The sequence below is a fragment of the Bactrocera latifrons genome, unplaced genomic scaffold (assembly GCF_001853355.1).
Source record: "Bactrocera latifrons isolate USDA-ARS-PBARC rearing strain unplaced genomic scaffold, ASM185335v1 scaffold_130, whole genome shotgun sequence".
Lineage (NCBI taxonomy): Eukaryota > Metazoa > Arthropoda > Insecta > Diptera > Tephritidae > Bactrocera > Bactrocera latifrons.
The window spans coordinates 675,666-702,843 of NW_017534742.1; the positions used below are offsets into that span (position 1 = coordinate 675,666).

Genomic DNA, 27,178 nt, shown 5'->3' on the forward strand with positions numbered 1-27,178 from the left:
CATTAAGAGCAGCTTAATTGACAAAAACATTTTGTATTTACTTCGTTAACAATTAGCTAAGCGTCTCATAGCCTCTTAACACTTTAATTATCCATATCTCTTGCCAATATTTGTATAGGTTTAGCTATAAACTGATAGCGTTAATTAAAAAATTGGATAACGCTCAATTTGTAGTATATTACAAACGTAAACCACGTACACAGTGCTTAAATTCACAAGCATATACGCAAACGATTGCCACCCGATGTCTGCACGTCGTTCAGTTCTCCCAGCATCCCGTCTAAAATTAAAAATATCATAAAAATTTTGTTTAAATATATGCAGATTTTTGAGGTATGTGTTCTATATTATCGGAGCGTATTTGGTTCGATCCAGTGCCCAATATAAGTAGCCCATTTAAGGTAATGCTAACAGTAGTATAGACACTAGACCAAGGATTCATATGATGGCTTTTGAATTTTATTGAACTTACTATTAGTCAAGCTACATCCAACCCAGAACCATATGCATTTTAAACGTAATTCATTTAGACGCAGTTTATTTTATTGGCAATAATAATAAAATATAATAATAATTTAAATAATCACAATATATGTTCATAACGTAAATCTAAAAAAATGTTACAGTGAAATTTTMAATTTAAGACAGCAGCTGTCAGTAAAATAAAATAAATGTCTGCATATTCATTCATGCAAGAGATCTAAACATTTTAATTTCGAATTTTAAGTTTTTAAAGTTATCTAACATATTTTCATAGAAACAATCAAGTTGATTATAATAAGCTGTGGATATTTAGATATTTTCAATTAATGGATACACAATTTTGAAAGTTCTGAACATTGTAACAAAAACTTTCTATCGCTCTATGTTTTATAGTGTCATACTAGTTGCTATACATGAATATATTAATGAAATGTCGACGGATTTAAGAATGATATAATAAAACAATATAATTAAATTCATATTAAAATGAGAGTTGTAACAATCTATTTTATACTTAAGTTAAATAATTATATTTGCTCGTATTTTTCATTAGAGTCTCAATCCATCAGCAGAGCTTAGAGAAGATATGAATATGCTGGACTTAAGCATATCTTATTGACAGGATTAAATTTTTCTGTACATTTCTACTTCTATTTAATAAATGCATTCAGACACCTGACGGTTATCGTTAGACTCATATACACACGTCTGATGCTTGCATACTCATTTTACCTATATAAGGAATGTCAGAGCCAGAACTTGCTATTATAACGTAATTATTGTAATGTAATGGCCACATTTATGCTTTTTAAAGAACAATTTGTAAATATCATGAACCTAAAGAATATCACTATATTTTGAAATATAAATAATTTGTAAGTGTATTTTAAAACTATATGCTAGTTTTTTCGTATATTTACGCAAACGAATTACTGAAACATATGGTTATCTGAGCCAACAATTTGTATATATGTATGCGCTTAAAAAGTGTACAATGCGAGTTCATATTTGAAAATTTCTAAAGCGTAGAATTAGGTTTATTTAAAATGAGATAGTGTGAATATAATTATATGTTTTACAATTAATAATTTTTCTATATTCCTGATCTCTTAGGCTCACAATATRTTTTAAGTTAGAAATACAATGGATGAAACAATATGTTGCTTCAGAAAGCTCCTACGGAACATATRGAAATGTTGTTCGCATTCAATCATTGAAACCTTTTCGAGGAACAATAAAGATTTAAAAGAATATACCGAGGACATSGGTGTTGTTAAAAAAAAATATATATTAACAAAATATTCTCATTTTAAATGTTCTCTGATGTTGCTGAATACGCTTTGTTTGTACTGATAATATAGAATTATTTTATACATACAATTAGATTTTTCTATTTTCATATACTTGCAAAAAATACAACTTTTCGTATTTACGTTTGTTCACTTTACGGTTTTTGTTAAATTTACATCAGATACTATGGAAGAATGTTCCTAGTTCCCCCTAATATATATCTTATTGTAACTATCATTTAATTTGGGCCAATGCGCATGATTTTTACTTTATAGCTACATTCAACGCTTTTGAGGGTTTTAATTCATAAACAATTTGTTATTATTTGATTTTCACTCATAATTAATTAGTTATTTAGACTTTCGTTATTTACTTGTCCATTAAATTTTCTATATATATTTGTTCCACTATGGAGTACGTAAGCCTTCATCCTTAGAAATTGACAACAATTTTAATATTAATTTCTTAAACATCTTAGATTAATTTAAATGTATGTACGTTAAAAGCAATTTGATCTTAGTGCGAAAATACCAATTTGTTCACATTTGAAAGTGTTATGGTGCATTTAAATACATGTATACATATGTATTTACAGTTGACTTAATTTTAAAAACTGTCATTTCTGAGTTATGTGTRGTTAAGTTTGTATGATATAATGCATTCAAAGCTCGTTAACCTATTGTTGTTATATATTTAATAATTTTGGTTATTTCATCTGTATAATTAATACTTCAATTATATTTGCATTTCTCTATATTCGGGATATTATGGCCATTGATTTAATAAAAATAAATTTAATTATAATAATTTATCAGACCCACTTGCTACTAAGTACACGAAATAATTCACTTGACGAAGTAGACGAGTAGTGAGTGTCGAAATGACAAAAGTAGAAAATGTCGTARCTTTGAGATGTTGATTATCAACTGGGTAAATAGCGAAATGCTAAGAGATAATGAATTGATGCTGCGAAATGCTTAAATAGTTGTAAAACTAGAATAAATTGAAGCCCACGCTCAAGCGTTGTGAACTCGTTTCTGTTAATCACCAGTGTCTTCCCACTTTCGTTCCTCCACTATTCGATCGAAACAATCAGCTAAAAATGAATGCTGCAGTTTTGGAAAAATAATAAAATATTTGATTTTTTTATTGAAATAACAAAGCATACTTACATATGGCGTATATACTTTTACCCAACGTGCCGGTTTATCCGGACGATTGTATTGAAAGCAGAAAGACATGGACTCTTCGTCGCTCTCCCATCGTGTTATACTTTCCCAAGTTAGCTCAACCATTTGCGCCTCCATTGAACCATCCTCCCGACAAGCATGCAAACGGAAACTTTTTATACCTGATAAAAAACGATTGACAACGTGATAAAGTAGAAAATTAATTTACGAAAAAACTATTTAAAAAACTTCGGTAAATTATATTACATATTAACATTATTCGACGTGCATAAGGATTTTTATTTTTTTTATTACCTCTATATTTGTAATCATATATTTTAGAATTTTGGCCAATTGAGTTAATAAATTTATTTATTTTTTATTTATTTATTTTTTTTATTTTTATTTTTTTATTATAGTTTATATATTCGGGGTGTTTCCGGAGTTGAAAAAATATAGGTGTTTTTCATGCAGAAATAGGTACAAGTTTGTCCTTTGTGTATTTATATTTGTATAAGCATCCCTTTAGTTCTCTATCAATTCTAAACAAGTGGTTAAAAATACAAACAAATAAAGTATCGAATTCCAAAAACCAGAGAAATACAACTAAAACAAGTCACATGAACTCAATTATGCATCCGTTGCGTTTTTAATAAAAAAGTATCAAAGTTTGCTGTATGTTTGCATTGTTTTCATTGATATTGTACTTTATTGCACCTGGTTAAAACTTTTTAATAATTAAAAAATGTCTATGAATAGTTATTACATTAATTTCATTGCCTCTAAAAAGAATGTCGAAGCTATTACCACACAATGAGGGGAGTATTATAGTYATAACAAGAGTAGGTCTTCTACACGAATGATATCTAAAAAGTTAAAATAAGCCAATCAAAGTTTTGATCCAATCCGATCGAGGATTTATAGTCAATAGTAAAAAAAGGTCGGGATAATACCGAGCAACCTCATAGAATCTGGACGAGTTTTGGCAACGGGTACAGCGGGAATGGCATAGCTTTCCAAATTAGTTTATAAAAATTTGGTGAAAAGTATGCAAATCTGATGAAAAGTATTTTGGGGAGTAAAGGGCTAGGGATTAATATTAGAAATTAGCTCTTTTCTGAAAGTTTCTGAAAGGTACAAAATTAAGTACATAGGAGTTGTTTCAGTTTTACTTGTTTTTATACTCTTCCAATATGTTGCTAATGAGTATAAMGGTTTTGTTCACCTAACGGTTGTGTATATATAAATTATGAGGATGAAGGRACAAGTTGAAATCCATTTCCCATGTAAAAACCAAGAAGCAATTTACATATATAACGGAATAAAACTTTGTTCGAATAATGCCTATGAAGTACGCCATCTTATCACCAAAAATTGTCAAAAGTCCAACAAAAAATGTTCAAAGTCTCTGGGTACCGAATGTATGGACCTCAGTATCTATAGTTGAATTTTGATCGAAAATATCGGTCAATAAATAATATATGAAACATTACCCCGGCTTTAATCCTTGCAAGGTGCAAGCGTATGAAATGTTCGGTTAAACCCAAACTTAGCCCTTCCTTACTTCTTTTCTAGTATTTGTTATTTTAATATTTAACAACTTTAAAMATTTTCCTTACTACATTTATTGTTATGCAGATATAAATACACGAARCACAAACATGTACTCATTTGTGTTCCCCACTGTATGTGCCCATTATTTTACTTTAGATTTGGGAAATGAAAGCATCTATTCATGCTCATTGAGATAAAAATAAATATATACTGCTCTTCATTYATTTACGAATTAAAAGTTATATTTACTTACCAACAGCCGGTATAACATGCCCTTCCTTGCGGCTATCACAGGCACAATGCGGAAATACAACATCACCATAGCCAGGTAGTGTGCGCGCCAATGCCAAATACTCCGATGCTTTCTTAGCATCTTGCAAGGCTTTTAGCTCGTAAAGGCGACCTTCGGCGCGTATATACCCACGATTAACTTCATCGATTGCCTACGATATAACAAATGAGTACCACTAATGGAATATTTTAAAGCTCGTTTACCTGGTAGAAAATAAATTTTGCTGCTTGTTCACCATCCGGTAGGCCAAGTTCCCGATTCACTGAAAACAACCACCGACGTACACAAAGACAAGTGCTTGATGCAGTGCTGTAATTTTGCACGTACAGCTGATGTGGAATTTCATGTGGCTGCAGTTTTCTTTCAAAATTATATTCAACAATCTCAAAAAGATAAAAATATTGCTGTGTATATGATGTAAGATTGGCGCGTTGGACCAGAAGCTCCCACACAGCCTGCGCGTTAGCAGATTTTCGGACAGAGACAGTCGATACTTCATGATCAGGCAGCATTACTTTGATATCCACTGGAGAAGCGGATACATCATCTTCAGAGTCAGTGAGAAAATCTTGAACAGCATCACTTTCAGCAATAACACGCACTGCGCAAACCTTTTCCAAATACTGCTCAAGACCTCTCCGACGTGTATCCAATTGCTGCTCACTTAATTGGAATGGCCATTTTCCTGGAAGCTTAGGAAAATTAAAACCGGCGAATTCTTTCCGTAGTATTGAGTGAAGATTCGCAAACTCCCGGTAACGACGAGAGCACAGTTGACGCCCGGCCATGTGAATATTGAATACAATGTAGCGCTCTCCATTCCGATTCACAATACTGTAATCTGGAATACTAAAAACGGGAATAATTCTAAAGGTTGAATTATTAATATATAATCTTAAATTACCTAATGGGTAACGAACGTTTATCAGAATAGTCAATATAAGAGTAACCACTTTGATCTTCTTGAGGTTCAAGTCTCTCCGCTTCCTTTAAGATAAATTATATATCAAATGAAAACTTCATGATATGTATAATTTTGTGTATTACTCACTTGCTGTGTCACGGAAATTACCGTTAAAGTTAAGCAATCTCCTCCCGACTTAATCAAATCAACGACTTGTTTGTGAGTAGCTCCTTCTACGCTAACACCATTCCTGAAAAATAATAATGATTTCTTCAATATAGTACTAGGAATCCTCTATATTTACAAATTTCATCAAATCTCTCATTTCAAACAACGAACATTGCACGTAAACTATATTCATATAAGCTCTGTATTGTAAACAACTTTTCAACATATGCATTTCGGGTGTTTTCCTGAAAAATGCTAACACAGCAAGGGCTCAAGGACTTTTTAAGGATATAATGATGGATTTAATCGGCTATAAACGGTTGGTGATGATTTATCTAAATAGTGAACTTAAGCGTATTGATATTTCTATGGGCTATTTATTTTACATAGATACCATTTCAGTTTCGACACCCTTCTCAAACACCTTTTTGATAGTAAGTYAATTTTCCATTATTCAATATCTGATTTAATATATATAAACTACTGTTGGGTTGAAAATTTACATTGTTCCGTTTTCGTATTATCTCAAAAGTACTTAAATAATTAGGATGCRTGCCTAAGAATAAGTACTTCGAATTAAAAATAAGTACAACATTTAATACATTTGCACGTCTTATCTGCAGCGCCTATTATAAACATAATATGGTTTTGTTTATAAATAACTGATAAGCTTCTCCCTATATTCATCCCAAATTATGAACAATTTCGTGGTAAGAGGCAAYAAATCTTACTATCACAATATACACATATATTTATGCATATACTATATGTAAATTTTTTAGTGGGTGTTGACTTGATAGTATATCAAATTGAAATTTAAATAGTTTTGAGCTAGAGTTTGAACAGAACGGTAAAAATTAATTCTTCGCTATGTATGAGAAGTTATTCAATTACATTGAGTGTTATGGTTATCTCATTAATTTATTTCACTATGTAAAAATGTTACTAATCGAAACTAGATAGAATAATAAATTATTGCATTTGTCGAGTCTGTTAAAGTTTAAGTAGTTGATTAGTTTATCACTTGCGAATACATCAAGTGGGTGTAATAAAGCAAATCATAATATTGTAAATTATTTCAAAAAATTTTTTTGTTACAGTTGAAGAAAATCGTATACACATAGAGTCGAATAAAAATTAATTTATGCATAGGTTTATGTATAAATTGTTATTAAGCTTCTATTAATGGTCATGAATACTTACACCTCGAGAATACGATCTCCTTTCTTAATTCCAGCCTTTTCTGCCGCCCCATTTTCCAGAACAGCACTTACATGTTGCAAGGGAGCATACAATTCCCCATTTATCGAACGAAGTTGCCCACCTTCAGAAACTTGTCCACGTACATTGAAACCAAAACCTAATATTAAAAAATCAATATATTAGGTTTCTTTTACATTTAGGTGTGTGTGTGTCTTTAAGATTATCTGTATAGTATTGCACCTAAAATCGTAAGGCAACTGCTAACTTTGATTCAGAATAAAATAGTCAAAGTAATTTTTTTTTTTTTGCTGTAATTACCAGTTTCCGTCTTGTAAATATGTACCACTCGCGGACCACTTGGCGCAGCAGAGTCACTCCCAACTCCACCGCCGCTCATATTAAATACTTAAACCTGCGCTATTCTTGTAGCTTTAATAGAGGAAACGTTCGATATCTTGATAGAGGATTTCTAGGGCTTGAATATAAAATATTAGCATACTTCTTAGACCACAGGTTGGTCTAAGGTTGTCTGCGTCTTATGATAACGAAAACAAATAATGGATTTCCTCAATTTTTCATTATATGAACCACTTTATTCCTAAAATTCAAATGTATATATACTTTTCATAAGTTTTAATTACTGAAAAGTGTTTTTAATTTTCACTTAGATACGAACGACACTATAATAAAAAATAAACTACGAGGAAACAGATATAGTGATTGCCACCTGACACGATAAAGACGGCCTGCCAGATTTTGTTCACGGAAAGGATATTTTATAGTCTATACAAGAGCTGAAGGAAATCTAAGTCATAACAAAAATCAACATTACCCCAACTTTCGCGATAACTAAATTCCCGTATTAATAGTAATAGAGTGTGATAAAAGCCCTTTAAAGAAAAATCGTAAAGGGCAAATAGGGGTCTTATTCCCTATTCAATATTTTCTCACAATTCAMAAGAATTTGAACTAAGTGGCAATATTAGCCACAATGGTGATTCATTAGAGAAATGCTTGGAAAACTAGCAAATTGTAATAGATTTAGTCATTGATTGTTTTTGTTGATGTTTGCTTTCAGTTGAAGTTCTTATTGTGCGTTTTCAGAGAAAGTTACACATTTGTCAACAATCAATCAGTTTCGTATTAAAAATAAATAAGATAACCATAAAGTACACCATAAACCAATAAATATATGTAAAACAGATACGAAATATGATAACTGAACACATAATTTACGAATTTGTAAGTAAAATACTTAAAATAGAATTATTAAACATTTGTGGGAGCAACCCTGTTTGRGCTACAAAGCGAAATTAGAAGAACCGGAGTCATGTCAGAATTACACTCACTCAAAATGGCGTCGGAAGATGTAAATTTTGTAAGTAAAATTCCTGTTCCAATTACATTTTTTACGTTTCCAAATATATGAACTAAAATATAATAACAAATATCTTCCTGAGGAAAGTGCAATTTAAATAAAAAAAGTGACAAATCGTTATATCTCCACCTATAGAATTTTGGAGGGTTGGAAATTTAAAAGTGTTGTATCAGTAAATTTAAGATCTCTGATTATCAGTTTGAAATTCCACCACATATCGTCAAAATTTAATTGAATATAATATGGTGGTATTTAATATTATAATGAATATTGGCATTTGAATATTTCATTTAACTACATATGTGTATTTAAAAGTAGAAATTGATGTACTTCGTGTACATATTGTTCTTACAAACTATTTTGGAATTAGTGTGATTAGAATAAGGATAAATTAATTGCACTTGCACGTGTGTATGTTGTATGTTTACAAGTGGTTTTACGCGTATTTGTATACACAAATGGACGGTTGCTCAATTTTGCTTTTCATTTTCTATCTTCTTTTTTGTTTTCATTATGTTTCGCCATCCCTTTTCTGATTTCTAATAGGATATCAGCTGATATTAATTTCAATTCATAAAGAAAAAAACAAAGGTGAAATTAATTCTTTAATTGTAAATGTAGCTTATGATGTGTGTTGTTAAAAGTAAAAACAAAAAAGCTTTTCGAAACCAAGATTATTAATTTTATAATAGAACTGCGAATAACATCTTTTGCAAATTGTCTAGAGACTGATAGTAACACATTTTCTCAATGTACCATTGGACACCTTTCGGTTTTCCTTTCCTAAATCTACATACCTACCTTGTATGTAGTCATTTGTATTAATTGAACTACAATCACGAACAACCATTTACATGAAGAGTAAATTATTTCAATTGCTCGAACCAGGCTTCTCAGACCTACATTCATATTGTATATATATGTATATATATAAATATATATACGTTAAGCTACCATCAAAAAAAAATGATATACATATATATACATACATACATATGCCAACAGAATGACTCAAGAGGAAACTATTCTGATTAACGCCGGCAATAAAGTAAAGACGGTATTTTTACTTCGATACGTCACCGCGGTCTGGTCAGCAACAAACAAACTTATATCATATCAGTTCATTGGAATTGGTGGCTGTTTATCTTGACAGAATTCACTGTGTGTAGGCACGCCGATTTTGCTTCTCCTGCTACCCAACGAGAGCCTACAAATATGGCATACAAACTTAGTCAAAAGTTGGCGTGCGTTTTGTAAAYTCTTTAAATACGACTTCTATTTAAATACATATACATATGTACATACTATATGTTGTTTATACTGTGGTAATTTTTTTGTATTACCAAATCGTATTAGATTATCTTCTTTTCTTGTTGTAACAGTCTATACACTCTTAAAGAATTACAGAGATTACAGTTAAGAAAAAATTAAAATTAACTAAAATGTATTAACTACTGAGCATAATAGCGTATTAGAACTTAGCATTGAGCATCGTTTTAAGATGTATGACATTTTAGAGTAACTGGGTCAGTCTCCAGAGTTTTTTTTTTTTTAATTTGTCAATTGAGAAGTTGTTCGTTGAAATGATTTAATATAGAAATCTAATATTATCGTACTATAATTTAATAATATATTCATGATCTCCAAAGAATAGTATAGCATTAATTACTCTTTTTAATTTCTTTCAAATTTTTTAATTGTAAATATAATTTTTTGACAGATACGGCCAGTTCTTTGATTTGACTATAAAACAATTTATTTTTAATTTTTTTAGGCTGTCAAACAATTTATTGACCATTGTACTGGATCCTCATCAAGTGTTAGACGAAATATATCATGTGCAACGGCGATAAAATTTCTCTACGCGCGAAAATTTGATGTACATAGAGCTGTATCACTTTACGAACAACATGAACAAATTCGGCTACGGGAAGGCTTGTACAACATAAATCCAGATTTAGAACCGCTGTATTCAGAGTTAAAAACTGGAAAATTCACTATATTGGTTAGTGGTTACTCATAAAATTTTTAAATAAATTAATTTCACAAAAACGCAAATTTTCTTCCTTCAGCCTTCGCGTGATGCCAACGGAGCAGCGATTGCTCTTTTCACAGCAAACAAACACAGTCCTCTTAGTGTTACGCATACAATAACATTGCAGGGAATCGTATATCAACTCGATTGTGCACTACAAGATACAGAAACTCAGAGGGCGGGTCTAATCTTCATATATGATATGAGTGGCTCGAAGTATTCAAACTTTGACTATGATTTGTCACAAAAAATTTTAACATTGCTTAAGGTAAGCTTTTTAAAACTCTCTTGTTTGTCCTGTAAATAAGAAACTTTTTTTCCAAGATAGTATCCATATGTATGTTTGTAGTTATTAATACAACGTTTTGGTAAATATAACGTTGTTTTCTTACTGCGTAGTCAATGTGTAAAAATTTTATCGATGTGTAAGATTGACAAATATTTAGCGGTGGTTTGGGCATCGAAGGTATCGTCTGCTACTCAGGGGTCATGCTGAAGCTCACACCGTTCCATCTAGTGATCAGGTAGACTGCTAAGAGTACCATGATGCTCATGACAGTATAGGGGTATGGTAAAGGGCGGATAATTTCGTCTCAACAACTGAAGGCCTAAGGGGAGGAAACACCACTGGCCTTTCCTCCAAGAGGGGTCGTTACAAAGAGGGATAACCGGCAACGAGCTGGCAGAACTGGCCCGCTCTAAGGTGAAGAGGTCAGGAGTGTGTTCGGCGGTTGGGTCCCACACCACAAAAGAGCTACTCTGCACATAGGAGGAAACGGGTAGAGAAAGATACTGGCAGTAAGCAATAGGTAYGCACCATCTTAACCTGCTTTTGGGAGTTTACAACCTGCATGGTTCAAAGATATAATCAACCACTGCAAGGTCTAGAAACTCCTATCCAAAATGGGTACGGCTTCTTGTGTTTTTCGACATGTAATTGGAAACTCCAGACCGTAAGATCAAATAGTAATATCAGTTTTTCCTTATTTATACTATAGTTGCTTTAGTTTTGGCGAACAATTTGTGAAATATAAAAATTTCATAATGAGTAAGAAGTTTTAAGCTTTGGAGAAAATTATGGATTTCTATCAGCATGAGAAACAATTAGTGTGAGGAAAAATTTTCCCTGAAAATATAAGTAAAGAATTGAAAGGAAGGGCCATCATTTTGTTATTTTCTTTGTTTCTACTAAGTATTTGTAAATAAATTATTGCATATTATTTTAAAGTAAAGTTTATATCTACRTTATTTTTTAACAACAATAAACTAAATTTACTGTATAACGCAATTTAAGGGTATGAAGGTGATAACGAGATCGCGGTAATCTTTATAACGAGCTTCTGGTCTCTTCTCTGACATTATTCATATCGGGAGTTTTGGTAAATATTCGTGATGGAAAAAACATTAAATATTATTAGAATACTCTATAGTACTCGAAAAGTATCAAAATACCAAATGGCGAAAAACGAGTTTATGTATTATTGAAGGAAGTTTTTTCCGAAATTTTTTCCAGGGATGCATGCACACTATACGTGTAAACCTTGATAAATTGAATGTAATAATTAATTCATAGTTTTATGTATTTGTATACATTAGTTGAACAATTTTTTTCCAATGAATAATTTCCAATTGATAATTTGGATTGGTTTTCGAAAACACCTCTGCCTGGGTATTTTTTGGATTTTTTTTTTTTTTTTGCTAGTTTTCATACGCTTTGTACTGCTCATTACTGCCTCTTTGTAAGAGCAGTTCTTTTTTTTCACTCATAGTCATCCTAATAGCTGGGACAGAAACAAAAACCATTATTGCTTACATTCAAGACAGAAAAGTTTTGCTGTTGATTAAGGGAACTTCAGATATTTAAGTATATTTCAATATATATTTTCGTAATACTTAATTTTCTATCTATGCAATTGATTAATATCGAATTTCAKTTATCTATTACTACTCTACCAACATCCTTGAGAGTGCGAGCGAATACTTTCCAAGTTTCATTCTTCTGACAGTTAGATATTGTACAAAGAACAGTTAAGTAAACAAAACTGTTTTATTCTCTGCAACATATTTCGTATTAAGGCATTTTTTTTAACTTGAACACTCAGAASGAGATTCATATTTAAAAGAAATGTCAAATTTTATAGCAGCAAATCGTATAAAAACTAAAAGCGTGTTCTTTGAGCAGAAACAACTCGGTGCGTTTCTTTATCATAGTTGCTTCATTTCCTACTTACTTCGAGACGTCGCGCTTGTACGCAGTCTTACCGATTTAAGAAATTCCTATGCGCGCTAATTTTTATTTCCGTTTTTAAGAARAGAATGTCTCTTCTCTTCTTAATTGGCGTAGTCACCGCTTACGCGATTATAGTCAAGTTAATAACAGCGCGCCAGTCGTTTCTTGTTTTCGCTACGTGGCGCCAATTAGATATTCCAAGTAAAGCCAGGTCCTTCTCCACTTGGTGCTTCCAACGGAGTGGAGGTCTTCCTCTTCCTCTGCTTMCCCCGGCGGGTACTGTGTCGAATACTTTCAGAGCTGGAGTGTTTTCGTCCATCCGGACAACATGACCTAGCCAGCGTAGCCGCTGTCTGTTAATTCGCTGAACTTTGTCAATGTCGTTGTTGTTTTAACGGTTATCAGTCCCCGTTGGGATGGTGAGGGTTATCAGTGTTGTCGTCGATGTCATCTAACGGGAGGCCCAGGAAACGTGCTGTTTCGACGTTGTCGGGCCAAAGGGAAAAGGGTGTTAGATGGGTGGGGTTGATTGGGCATGCAAAGAGGTGGWCAGTGTCATGCGGAGACTCGTTGCATGCAGGACATACGTTGGGTATGTCAGGGTCTATTCTGGATAGGTAGGACTTTAACCTACTACAACATCCGGAACGAAGTTGAGCAAGGGTCACTCGCGTTTCTCGCGGCAACTCGAGCTCTTCGTCTGCTATGGGTGGTGATTTGACTCCAAGTACGCCATTCACGGGGAGGGAGTCGGTGAAGGTGTTGATGGCGCCGCTGTGAATGGCGGTCAGTGCCTGTCGGAAGTCTGTAGCGTCCGAGGTCCTGTACCGTACAGGAAGTGTGGTTTTCTCAATGTCCTGCAGTAGCGTTGTGTGATTGACCGTGTCATAAGCTTTTGACAGGTCCAACGCTACGAGGATCGTTCTCTCACAGGGTGGTTTCTGGTTGAGGCCACGAACTATCTGAGCGTTTATTACTCTAAATGCTGTGGTGGTACTGTGCATTATACGGAATCCATGCTGGTGGCTGGCTAGGACAGGTATTGAGTGAAGGTTGGGAGTAACAAGGCTTCAAGTGTCTTCACTACTGGGGAGAGGAGAGTTATCGGGCGATAAGATTCCCCTTTGTTGGCGGGTTTCCCAGGTTTCAGTAGTGGGACCACTCCTCCGACTTTCCACACATCGGGTATTTGAAGAGTGGTTAGCGACAGGTTGAGGACCTTGGTGAGATATTTAACTCCCGTCGAGCCTAGATGCTTTAGCATTAGCATCAGGGCCAATGGATTTGGAAGATTTTGCTTTRTTGATGACACCCTGAACCTCTTCATCGGTGAAAGTAAGTGGCGCGCCGTCGTATGGCATTTTGCRCAACCGTCGGTTAACACATCGTTTGGCTTTGTCTACCGAAGGGTGCAGTGTAAACTGCCGGCTAAAATRACTCGCGCACTTCTTCGGGTCCGAGGAGGCATGACCATTGAATTGAACTTCAACTCGGTCCTCGTGACTCTTCCGGTTGGACAAGGCTTTGACAGTAGCCCAAAGCTTACTCACACCGGTGGAGAGGTTGCAGGACTTCAGGTGCTYTATCCATGTCGTCCGCTTATGCTGGTTTACCATACGGCGAATCTCCAAATTGAGATCCCTTATTCGGAGATCCCCGGGATCGGCATGACGTAAGGTGTCGCGCTCATTAGCTAAAACGGCTGCTTCGGCTGGGAAGTTGGGGCGGATTTCCGCTATTCGTTCAGCTGGTACGAAGCGAGCGGTASCTGCTGCGATCACCTTGCGTTGAAGGTGCTCTCATTAAATTCTGTGAAGCCGACCCAGTTAGCTTTGTTGAAGTTAACGAAGGTGCGRTTGTCCACAGAAACGAAATCGGCAGGTTTCTCGATCGAGATAATTATGGGTTATGCTATTTATCAGACCACCACTAGCGATTGTAATATCGGGCGGGCTACTACAAGTGCCCATAACTCTGATGGGGRCTTCGTCATTCATTGTGCAGAATGTCGAATCGTCAATCTGTTCCGCCAACTCCATCCCCCTATGGTCATCGTGGTGCGCGCTAAAGTCGCCTAGCACCAAACGGTTTTCACCACGAATTAGCGCACCTACATTCGGGTGATATCCTGYAGGGCAACATGTAACTGGGGGGATGTATATATTAAATATTTCGGGCTCGACATCGCCTGACCGGACAGCTATGCCCTAACATTCTAGGGTAGTATCCCTGCGGTCGATGCCTTCATCGATTAGACGATACTGCACGGTGTTGTGCAATATGAAGGCTAGGCCACCACCATTATCTCGCTCGCGATCTTTACGTATAACGTTGAAACCTGCACAACTCAGAAGATCTGAGCGGCTGTTTAGTTTGGTTTCTTGGACSGCAGCTATCGATACGCGCTCCYGATTCATAAGTGCAACTATCTCCTCGATCGTGCTCTGGAGTCTGCTGCTGTTGAGGCCGATGATATCAATATCGATAGGGTATCGCCTTGYCTGAAACCACGTTTGGTATTTGGCTCGGAGAGGTCCTTCCCGATTCTGACGGAGCGTTTGGTGCTGCTCAACGTCAGCTTACACAGGGTACCAAATTCAGACATCGCGGCATAAAGGCAGCTCCTTTTCGTGCTGTCAAAAGCAGCTTTGAAATCGACGAAGAGGTGGTGTGTCWCCTTTCACAGGTCCTTTCCAAGATTTGGCGCATGGTGAATATCTGGTCGGTTGTTGATTTACCAGGTCTAAAGCCACACTAATAAGGTCCAATCAGTTTGTTGACGGTGGGCTTTAATCTTTCAMACAATAGGCTAATCCCACGGTAGTTGGCGCAGATTGTAGGGTCACCTTTTCTATGGATTGGGCATAGCACACTTAAATTCCAATCGTTGGGCATACTTTCGTCCGACCATATTTTGCAAAGAAGCTGATGCATGCACCTTATCAGCTCTTCACCGCCGTCTTTGAATACCTCAGCCGGCAATCCATCCGCCCCTGCCGCTTTGTTGTTTTTCAGGCGGGCAAATGCTATTAGAACTTCTTCATGGTCGGGTAGTGGAACGTCTGCTCGATCGTCATCAATTGGGGAATCGGGTTCACCTTCTCCTGACGTTGTGTGTTCACTGCCATTCAGCAGGCTGGAGAAGTGTTCCCTCCATAATTTAAGTATGCTCTGGGCATCGGTGACTAGGTCTAGAAGAGAAATTACCCTCATTATTTACACCTCTAATAGCTATATGGCTTTGACACAAATAAAGTATGAAATTGCGCTTATGGACAATAGATGTAAATGCATGTGCACATAAATATCTGGATATGCCAATTCCATTAAATGTTTTTCGCACACTTTGTTATAACATACCGAAGGGGCCATTTCTGACGATTGTCCAGAGATCGGAAGCTATTGGCGAGTCGTGAGCGAAGATGTGCTCACCAAACAGCCGGTTACACTCTTATTATACATAGGTACAGATATAGATATTGTCGCCATAAACGTGTAAAAGTAAACTCACTCACAAGCTTTTTTTGGTGATCGCAAATATTTACATAAGTATGTATGTATGTAGATATTTATGATCAGGTAACCATTAACATCACAATTATAATGATATGCAAAATACATATACATATACTATATGTTGTTGGTATATGTATGTATTTTCTAAATTCATTTCTGGTTGACTGTTTAAATGGTAAAGTTCTAAGTGGTGGGAGAGAGTAATTACATACATATTTGCAAGTATACGAGGGCAGTATAAAAAGTATCCGCCAAACAGAGAAAATTATAAATAATGCAAGTGCACTTACACGAATGTTACAGTCTACTTTTAACTACAAAATATAACAAAAAGAACGTAGATTTCATACGTATAATAAGTATTTGATGGTGTATTTTTTCGTTTTGTCTTCATTTTTCTTAGATATGTATGTGTTTTGTCAGCGGAAACGAAGTTGTGAAAAATTTGCTATTATAAAAATTTAATTGGACATTAACTTGCTTGCTGCCGTCCCTAAATAAAAGCGGCAGCTGCGAATTACGGTCAAAAATTCATCATGCCTATAGGTTCTCTATGGCGCACATTTAAATAAGGGCGGCGGCAATGCTGAGCGATTATGGAAATTGTAATTTTGCTGAAAAATATCTTGTCGCGTGATATTTAACGCTTGAACGAATGGATATAAGTAATATTAATAAAATAATCCGTTTTGCATTCCATTTGTACCAACTTTAAAATTTAAGTGAAGATTTAACGCTGAGCGATGAAAAACACGCCGCTCATCGCTTTTGTTTAGTTAAGCCAGGTAAGGTATGCCAAGTTAGGTTAATGTAAATAAATTAAGTAGTCATTATAAGTCGATTCTAATACTTCTGGGACTGCCCTCGCGTGTATAAATTTATATATTATGTATGCATACATAAATATCCACGTATGTATGTATATACATACATATATTTAAATACCTAATACAAATAAAAACATTCGAGTGTGTAGGGAGATTTCAATGATAATAACAACAACGTTAATGCGAGATTACGTGTGCGCGTGCGTCATATTAAACTCACTTTTCATTTGTTGCTTCTACCGCCAAAGTTATAGTTATATTATACGTACACATGTACGTACACGCATACTTGATACTTTCGGGCTATCTCTTATTTTATTAAGTAATTCGCTATTTAGTGTACTTGTTCTAGTCGTTCGCTTAGCTTGGCTTAGTAATAACATACATATTACACGAGTGCAAAGCAACTCTTCATATACAAATAAATAAATAACTAAATTTTCTGGTGTGTTTTGGTGAAAGTACACACTTGTTTTAAAATTATATGCACTGCACTGAGAAAGCAGCTGTCAATGAAAAAGTAAAAAAAAAAATATTTGAAATATTGAAAAAAAAGAATATACACATGTTCCGACAGACTTGTATGTATTTATGTACATATGTATTTACGTGTAGAAAATTTCTTTCGTGTTGTCATTTGTTAAGGCGTAGAAAATGTCGTTTGTGCAATTGGATTTTTAACTTTCATCTTAAATCCTACTTTGTCGGTTTTAAAATTGTCTGTGCGTTCCTTGGTGTAGTTAAATTACAGTTCATACATAAATGAAATTTTTGTGGTATACAAGTTATATTTTTGGAGAAAACTAAAACAATTTCGGCAGTAAGCGCATTGAAATATATAAACAATTCTGAATCACCCAAGTTAGCAAAAATAATTACTGAGGAGCTAAAAAGTTATTGGGCTACGTGAAAAAATTAGCTACATACGTACGTGCGTAGTAAGTTCGCATTTTCAGACCAATTTCATACGATTCAATTCCCTGCATTGGTTGGTAAGTCTTCTAATAAAGACTTTCAGCATTCGGTAATAAACAAAGTAGAAAATAGGCGGATATGACGCTTTTTTGTTGACGGTACATATAAACAAAAGTGGTCATACAGCAATCAGTTCCAGACACATATATGCATACCCACAAGAATGGTAACAACAGTTAGCCAAGCACGGAGAAAAGGTATTTTCATAAGCAAGTTAAAAGCTTTAAAGAAGTAACCGGAAGTAAGGAACTTCACATTTGCTTAAGATTCTCTATTAAAATACAATGACAATGCGTACACATACATACATGTACACACAGACATCAGTTTATATAAATCTACTGAATATAATAGTACATGTACATATGTAGTTACATAGAAAGGTAAATAGCTTTTTTCATAATAATATACTTTCGCTCTGTTCCCACAATTATTTTGTTTTCGCTATGTGAAAAGCGGACACAAGTAAATGTTGAAGTGAATTATCCTGGTAATCAACTGACCGAATGCATATATCTGCTCACTTTCATTTTGCATGAAAAAGCGAAAACTGAGTAGACCAATTTGTCGTATGGCTTTGCGACAAGGCAATATTTCAATCGTTGCAACGGAGGCAACTGTATCTGTATCGAGAGGAGTTCGAAAATGCGAAAAGAGGAAAGCTAAATGACCTATCAACCCCCGAACTGCAACAACGCTCTAACCCTCAAATATCGTAAGCAAATTGTACGAATGTACGAGTCTCTTTTAGGCGCTGGCGCATTTTGTTGTCGATATTGAGAGGAATATGCCAATTTTTGGGGTTGCCGTTGTCCAATACAAGAGAATGGGCTGAAAAAATCAGACTGAACTAAAGTAAAGGCGAATATAGCAAAATTTCGAAACAGACGAGCATACTTTTTCTTGGACAACTGTTTCTCCTCAAGTTTTTTCTATTTAGCCATTGCAATTAGGTGCGAATTTCTACGAATTACATGTTTATAACATTTTATTATTAACAAAACAATTATTGTGAAGAATTCATATGTATATACATACCTACATATGTATTTGTGTTTATACAATCGTGAAAATTAAATTGTGCAAAGTGGAATAGTTTTGGCGATTGCCTGATGCAAATTCAACCCCTTCTCTGTATTTGCCATCGAGAAAAGTGTATTCGCATGAAAAATTCTTAAATATAACTCGTAGATGAAAAAAAAGAATTAAATTTTAAACAGAACTGAGTGGAAATATGTACATTTCAATAATGATAAAGTGTAACGCGTCAAGTGATTGTTGGTAGTTTGTCAAAGTCGATATAAACAGTTGTGGTGGGAAAGCTACATGCGTATTAATTCGACCATTGAAAAGGTTTCTGAGGTGCAATAAACAGGAATAGAGTTAACTAAACAAACAAAAATGCTATGCTCTACATATGTACAGTGGCGGACAAAAGTCTACATACTCCCCCTGTTTTCGTAGTTTAGAAATTACAACAAATTTTTAGAAAAAATGTGTTGATACACTTTTATTCCTATCTTCTTTCTAATCACAATAAGCTAAAAAATTCAATAATTGAGATGAAGCAACAAAGTTATGGACGAAAAAGTAAAAAAATGCGTTAAATAGGAATATATACCGTACAAAAAYAATATATTTTAGCGTGAAAACTTTACCTAATTGTACGTATTATAACATTTTGGGATTTAATTGCGCCTCCAGTGGCATCCATAACCACTTAAAGCCGCATTGTCCTTGATTCTACTAAATTTGACAAATCTGCACATGTAATGCTCTTCCAAGCTCTCTATATGCGTTGTTTGACTATAACAGCGGTAAAAAAACTTTTTTATTTTTTTTCTAATGCTTTCCTTCAAAATTTCCTGGGCATATTAAAAATTGCCAAATCTGGGCTTTGAGGTGGTATGTTAATTGTCGGAGACCATAATAAAGGAGACCATCCTTAATAATTTGCATCCTACCCTTTAAATCCTTATCTTGTTATAATATTTAACTCGAAACGAGATCCAAATTACCCACTAAGGATTCAATTTATTCCATATTCCATATTACCCTCAATATAGACTAAAATCCCAACTCCAGAGGCCTCAACAACTCTCCAAAGAACTTCGCTGCTGCCGCCTCGCTTTAGGGTCGGTACTGAATTCTTCGATGCCAGCTCAGCCAGATCAGCMTGTTTAAACTGTTTTTCTCCCATCGCAACGAAAAATGTTGAGCTTCGACTCATATAATATCATAGAAAATACCTTTTTTACGAAACTTTCGTTTTATTCTGAATTAAAATGCTTCTTGTGGATTATTTTACTGTGTTAACGTTTAAAATTATTTGTTTGGTAATAGATGGATACTGTTTTGTTTGTGGCTWATTTCATATTTGTTTGGCTAATTTTGGATGAATAACTTTTGAATACTTCTTGGAGTTTCAAGTTGACGTTTCTACAAGATAGCTTTCTGGAATGACCACTGAGCATTTCACCGATTGGCTTCCCTTAGAACCACTATTTTTTTAGTTTTTTTTGCAATGGTCTATAGCGTCGGTCGACTGTCTTTAAAATTTTTGATGTTTCGCCGTATACTTTTCTATATTTTATAACCAAGTTTTTTATGCCAACGGATATTTCTCTTCGGAGCGTGTCCAAACTACAACTACAATAACACTTCTAATAATAACCAATACTAAACACGATAAAAGTAAAGAAAGAAACACTTTTAGCGCAATTTTTGAGTTTTTCGTTATGGTCGTTTGTTGTTTTTGCTAAATAATGATATTTTAGCTTATTATGATTAGAATAAAACTGTATCAGCACATTTTTCTAAAATGTTTTTGTACATTTAGAACCTCGAAAACTGTGGGTGTATATAGACTATTGTCTGCCACTGTATGTATGAATATGTACATACATATATAAAAACTGATCAATATTTTCGTAATTGGTATATTCTTGCGGAATCAATCTTTGCTTTTTTTAACATTTTAGTAAAATTTTTTATAAATATGCTCACTGATTGACGAAGTTTATCGTGAGTTCGAATACCCAGATTCTAATTAGTTGGTATTTTGTAGAGTACAAGAAAGTTTGAATCACAAAGTCTTCAATGTGCCACAGTGCACATACATATGTTTACAGTTGTGTTATTTACACCATTTATAACTCAAGTAAGGCTGAACCGATTTGGAAAATCAGTGGGGAGATAGCTTAGAACCAGGGTAAAGACATAAGATACATTTATCTCTTTATGTCAAAATTGACAACTAATAAAAAGAAAAATTACATTTCAAATAATAAGCATTTGTTCAAAATTCATGTTTGTAGGAATCACTTGAATATATGCGTACATCTTTTAACAGATTCTTCCTCAAAAATAATACAATTGCTAAGTATTTGGAATAGTAGAAAAGAACTGCAACCAAATACGCAGTGAAATAGGTTATAACTGGCTCAGTAACAGTCGTTGAGAATGTTCTATACCACGTGCAACCCAAAAGACCCTTGAGAACCGGTTYATCATGTSCAGTCCACTAGAATGGCTGTCGATTGGACTCCAGTGGGAAGTAATAGAGCTATATGATATTATTGTCACACACCGACGCAATAATTATGTTTTATAACGATTAAAGAGCACTAAACACTTTTCAGAATCAGTTATTCGTCGTTTTTGTTGGATTARGAACTTGCGAGGAACCCACCTGTTACCAGTTTAGCAACTATCTTTTCAAAGCTGGATTTCCCTGACCCCAAATTTAACAGTATTTTCTCTAAAAAGCAATGCTTTATTAACACAAGAAATGCTTTATGCTCCATTTTTTTTTTTGTCAACTAACACAAGGTGCTTCACAAAAATGCTATATCTCATTAACTAATAATTATAATCCAACTAATAGAAATCATATAGATGGTAGTAGTAGTATTATCTATGTATCAGCCACAGTGAAGCTTGGACGGGTCCTSTAGTATTATCTTATATATAATTTATAGGCACATGTGCTTGACYGTCTCAACTCTTTTCCTTTTCAAGTCATACTTTAATTATTCTTATTCGATTCGTTTTTTTTATTACTCTTCAAGTCAAATGATTCGTTTTTGATTATTTCAAATATTGTTGAATGGCTGCGTGTGTATGAGCATACAAACATACTTATGTGGGCGGTGAAGGAAAACTAAATCAATTGTKGTTTTCGGAACAAGTGGTTTTTATTGCGCCGCAGCTACGAATGTATGTATGTATGTATGAAAATGTATTCGTGAAGAGAACAAACAAAATGTATGTAGCTTGTTGCGTTTAGTGTACGCCGTGCTACACTATAATATACAATGTGGCCGGCCTTAATTCTAAGAAGATAGAAGAAAGTTATTAACAGAATGTCACATTGATAATTTTTTACTTTCGCAGAATTACTAATCAACATTGCATTTGCAATAGGAAAACCGTGTTGCAACAGATCTGCCGATATGTCACGAACCTTTTTCATGAGAAGCAAACTCAGCGTTTCTCATTTGTAAATACTAACTCGACCACATTAAAATTTTTGWTAATTGGAAAATCTCTAATTGTATTGCCACAAGGTCGCACATATGTACATCCATACATTCACGTTTACTATTAATATTTTGCACTTAAACACGTACGAAATGCAGTTACGTACACTATTTTACTACTCAATCTGATGGTGAACATTTTTTGTCACATTTGTTTCGAAAACAATCAGGTGCAGGTATTTTCTTAAAATACGTCGATATGTATGCAAATCAGCATATACATGTACATACATATGTAACTCTTATATAATTCGATTTGAATTTTTGCCATTCATTATAAAGGTGCCACGGACTGAATCTGTACTATAAATTTAYCATATATGTATAAAATATTCCCAATATGTGCGTTATCACAACAGGGCTTATTGATTAATTCATTGTAAATCGCCTCTGATTATATCCATTTCGACATATAGTATTTATTTCATGTATTTTGTTTTTGCAGGGTGGCTATCCAGCTCGTTTAAAAAAAGTCTTAATTGTAACGGCACCGCTGTGGTTTAAAGCACCGTTCAAAATTCTGCGATTATTTGTACGGGAGAAATTGCGTGAACGCGTCTTTACTGTATCTGTGCCAACGTTGGGCCTTCACGTGCCTCTGAAAGCATTGCCCCTGCATCTTGGCGGAGGATTGGAAATCGATCACGCCACATGGTTGCTACAGTGCCGCAAATCGATGACGAATCGTGAAGACGAACTGCTCGCCAATATTGAGCAAGTGGCTTTAAATCGAAGCAACACAATCAACGCTACAACTAATAGCAACGTTGTGAATAGTTCAGTTACCATTGTTGGGGATATCGACAGCAACGTTAACAGCCACATAAATACGACGACAGCCGCATTAACGAACAAAGACTACAGTCGACGTTTACTGGGCGGCGAGGAGCCCAACGAAAATATCACAATAAGCAGTCTGCGCGCTGTCATAGCTACATCGGCAACCGCTTTAAATCAAGGTAATAGTAATAGTACGGCATTATTATCTGTGTGCAACCAAATTGACACCGAGTCGGGGGTGGGTGCGGCGACGACGACGACGGCTTCAGTGGAAACATCAGTAGGTGTACCAGTGCTGAACGGCTTAGAGGCCAGTGGAATTCAAGGCTCCGTGGTTTTGGTGAATGGTGTAGCTGTTCCATCTGCAGTTACGAGCAACGCCAGTTCTAACGGGTCATCCGCCTTAAGTGAATTGTGGTCGGAAAACCCGCCAAGTAGTGCGTCGTCGGGGTTTAGTGATGACGACAGCCTGGCTGGGCAAGAGGGAGACCCAAAAACAATTGAACAAATTGTTCAAATGGTGAAAGAGCAGGGACGAAAAGGTCTAGTGAAAGAATACGCCGAAATACGTAATCGGGCGCCTGAGGGCACWTTTGTTTATGCAAGGTTTGTAGATTTGTGCTACAAATATAAAATGAGTTAATAATAAAAATGCACAATATATTATTTTGCAGAATGGGGAATAACTTGACAAAAAATCGTTACACGGATGTTCTTTGCTATGATCATAGTAGAGTGGTGTTGTCTAGGGAGGATGGTGAGGACTATATAAACGCCAATTTCGTGGATGGCTACAAACAAAAGAATGCCTATATTTCCACACAAGGTAAACGACAGTGCAAGGTACTCCGTTGGTTTAGATTACGGAGTTTGTTGTTGTCAATATTTTAATGACGATTGATTAAATAGATAAAATTACTAAAAGCCGTGTTCTTACGAGACATATAATCATGTTTTGCAACATGTTGGTACAGAGTATAATAGTTTTGTTCATCTAATGGTTGCATGTATGACCTAAAACTAAGCGAGATAGATATAGGGCTATATATATGTATGTATAAATGACCGGGTTGACGAGACGAGTTAAAATCCGGGTGAATGTGTGTCTGTCCATCCATGCAAGCAGCAACTTGCGTAAAATTGAAGATACCTTGATGAAATGTTCCTTGGGAAAAAAGTAAGATGGAATTCGTTGATAGGCATAATCGGACCACTGTCACGCCTACAAAACGCAACTAACGGAAAACGTACAAATTGTCAGGCTACTAAAGCCAAAATTAAATTCATTCAAGATAAAGCTTTCCAGCACCCTTAAAAACACTGTAGAAATTGTTGTATTCGTAAGATAACCCCGTCCACTCGACATATAACGGTACTGTAAAAACTAAAAGCTCGATAAATCAATAACTGAATACAACAGAGATATAGAATTTTACATCCAAGATGGTATGAGACGCTTTATGGGAGCCTGGGTAAAAATTGGACGTTGCGCGTGGCACCGCCCTCTTTTCTGTAAAATCACACCGAAAATACCGGTCAATGGGGGTCTGGTCTGGGGCCGTACATATCGGCCAATATGTGAGTTAGCTAAATGAAAATGAGAGAGCGTGTTTAACTCATAACAGTTTATTTGGGCTTAAAATAGATAAAATTGGCCGAAAACTTTACCTATYCCCTGTATATACTAAAATCACAATTTTCGAAGTTTTGTCTGACACCATATGATTGATTGGTGATTATGTATGAGGTACCTTCATGAAACCCAGGAACATTTATTAGTATGTGACGAGTTAATAGAATGTGTTATTTCCAAAAATAATTAATATTACCCCCAACTACCATATTTTCCTGAAGGAATTTCCCGAACTTTGATTCCTGCATGTTGCCAGAGCATAAAATGTTTGGTTACATCCGAACTTAGTCCTTCCTTACTTGTTCATAAATGATATGTGCTAAGGTCAATGCAAATTTAAATATGATATTACAATAATAATAATAGGCATTTTCTTAAATCTGATTTTAGGTCCATTACCGAAAACATCACAAGATTTTTGGCGTATGATATGGGAACAACATTGTTTGGTTGTTGTAATGACAACACGGGTCAAGGAGCGTGGTCGAGTCAAATGTGGCCAATACTGGGAACCGACTGAGAATAGTTCCTTAGAATTCGGAAACTTCCACGTGCGAACACTTAGTATAGAAATAAATGAAGATTATACAGTAGCATCATTAGAATTGAAAAATCTTAAGGTAAACTCTTWCTACATATTGCTAATTACAATATTTTTTCTTAAAAACATTTTCAAACCTTCCGTTTACTGATTTTTCCGGCAAAAAATTAGGTAAAAATGCATCGCATAATTGGTTTGACTTAAAAGGTATCTTCTATTTTAGACTGACGAAATTAGAAACGTTTCACATTGGCAATTCACAAGTTGGCCCGATTATGGTGTGCCGAGCTCTGCGATGGCCATGTTAAATTTTCTTCAGAAAGTGCGAGAAAAACAAGCATCTATGGTAAAAGCATTGGGCGATACCTGGGCTGGACATCCGCGGGGACCGCCTATCGTTGTACACTGTAGTGCGGGCATTGGTCGAACAGGTGAAAACAAATCACAACATTTAATTACATTAAATTGGTTTATTAATAATTTCTTTACTATTAAATTCCACAGGCACTTTTATAACATTGGATATATGCATATCGCGTTTAGAAGATGTGGGAACGGCTGACATTCGTGGGACTGTGGAAAAAATTCGTTCACAGCGTGCCTACTCCATACAAATGCCCGATCAATATGTATTTTGCCATCTGGCCCTGATTGAATACGCAGTTTCAAGGGGCATGCTGAAATCTGTAGATTTAACGGGGTTCGATGATCGTGGCGAAGATTCAGATTAAGAAGTATTCTGCTCGAAGCTCTTAGGAAATAAATTCTCAATCGAAATCTTCGTATTCGGTTCTTAGGTTCTCGAAATGGCTAAGGCGTTTTGTAGAAAAAATAATGATGTAGCTGACATAATAATTAAAAAGAGTATCGAAATAGAAAATGATGCCGAAACTTTCTTAAGAACATAGCTCGTATTTACTTGATTAAATTTTTGTTATTTCATTCGTTTCATCTTAGAGAAGTTAAATCTTTAATATACCCCGATAAAAAGTAAATATAAATTTTAGTTTTGCAGAATCATAATAAATAATTAACATTTAAATTAAATATTAGTAAAATATGTCAAGATCATAAGGAAATAAATAGAATTGGGCTAGATGTATAAATAATTTTAAACAATAAATCCTTAAAAACGAATCATTTACATAGTTTTTTCGGGGCTTTTGCATAGTGAATGGTCTATAAATAAGAATGTTTCGAATAATAATTACTCTACGATATGCAAACACATCTTTAAACAACTACTGAAAAGTATTGGAAAACTGATGTAACAATAATATTGATCAATTCTCAATAGTACGTCTATAGATTCTTTAAGACTCACATATATATAGAGCTCTGGAACACCTGGCAAAGCGTTTGCTTTAGAAATTTGTATATTTATCACCGGTCTGAATAAGAGACTTAAAGTAAACAATTTGGTGATGTTGCAAAGTACAACGAAATTTGGAAACTATAAAACTACTAATGGRATGGAGATAATTGATAAAAGTGAATGAGGTCGCCAAATGTAAACCGTCCTCCAAATATCTTCAAAGAGCCTAATAAATTTAAAACAACAAAAAAAATTTATATTGATATAATATCCTATAATCATATTTGAATGTCAGTAAACAAAACGTACAATTAGAAAAAATATAAAGTTTATACTAAAATATT

At 34.8% G+C, this 27,178-nt stretch overlaps 2 protein-coding genes across 6 annotated transcripts; one reads left to right on the top strand and one right to left on the bottom strand.

Moving 5' to 3' along the window:
• Window positions 1-1,868: 1,868 nt before the first annotated feature.
• On the bottom strand, window positions 1,869-7,755 carry LOC108964974 (sorting nexin-27). Its single transcript, XM_018927075.1, has 8 exons — window positions 7,382-7,755; window positions 7,064-7,220; window positions 5,840-5,942; window positions 5,693-5,775; window positions 4,992-5,637; window positions 4,750-4,939; window positions 2,946-3,124; window positions 1,869-2,882 (listed from the first exon to the last, which is right to left on the bottom strand). Exons 1-8 carry the CDS (start codon window positions 7,458-7,460, stop codon window positions 2,814-2,816), a joined length of 1,506 nt encoding a protein of 501 aa, XP_018782620.1. The 5' UTR covers window positions 7,461-7,755; the 3' UTR covers window positions 1,869-2,813.
• A 428-nt stretch (window positions 7,756-8,183) lies between these two features.
• Window positions 8,184-26,410, top strand: LOC108979022 (tyrosine-protein phosphatase non-receptor type 9). Of its 5 annotated transcripts, XM_018949583.1 has the most exons (8): window positions 8,184-8,441; window positions 10,216-10,446; window positions 10,514-10,744; window positions 23,011-23,951; window positions 24,020-24,171; window positions 25,369-25,598; window positions 25,743-25,950; window positions 26,024-26,410. In XM_018949583.1, exons 1-8 carry the CDS (start codon window positions 8,394-8,396, stop codon window positions 26,248-26,250), a joined length of 2,268 nt encoding a protein of 755 aa, XP_018805128.1. In that variant the 5' UTR covers window positions 8,184-8,393; the 3' UTR covers window positions 26,251-26,410. The 5 variants fall into 5 exon arrangements, with proteins under 5 accessions (XP_018805128.1, XP_018805129.1, XP_018805133.1 ...); XM_018949584.1 differs by lacking the exons at window positions 8,184-8,441; window positions 10,216-10,446; window positions 10,514-10,744 and adding an exon at window positions 17,482-17,569; XM_018949588.1 differs by lacking the exons at window positions 8,184-8,441; window positions 10,216-10,446; window positions 10,514-10,744 and adding an exon at window positions 17,960-18,041.
• The last annotated feature ends 768 nt before the right edge of the window (window positions 26,411-27,178 follow it).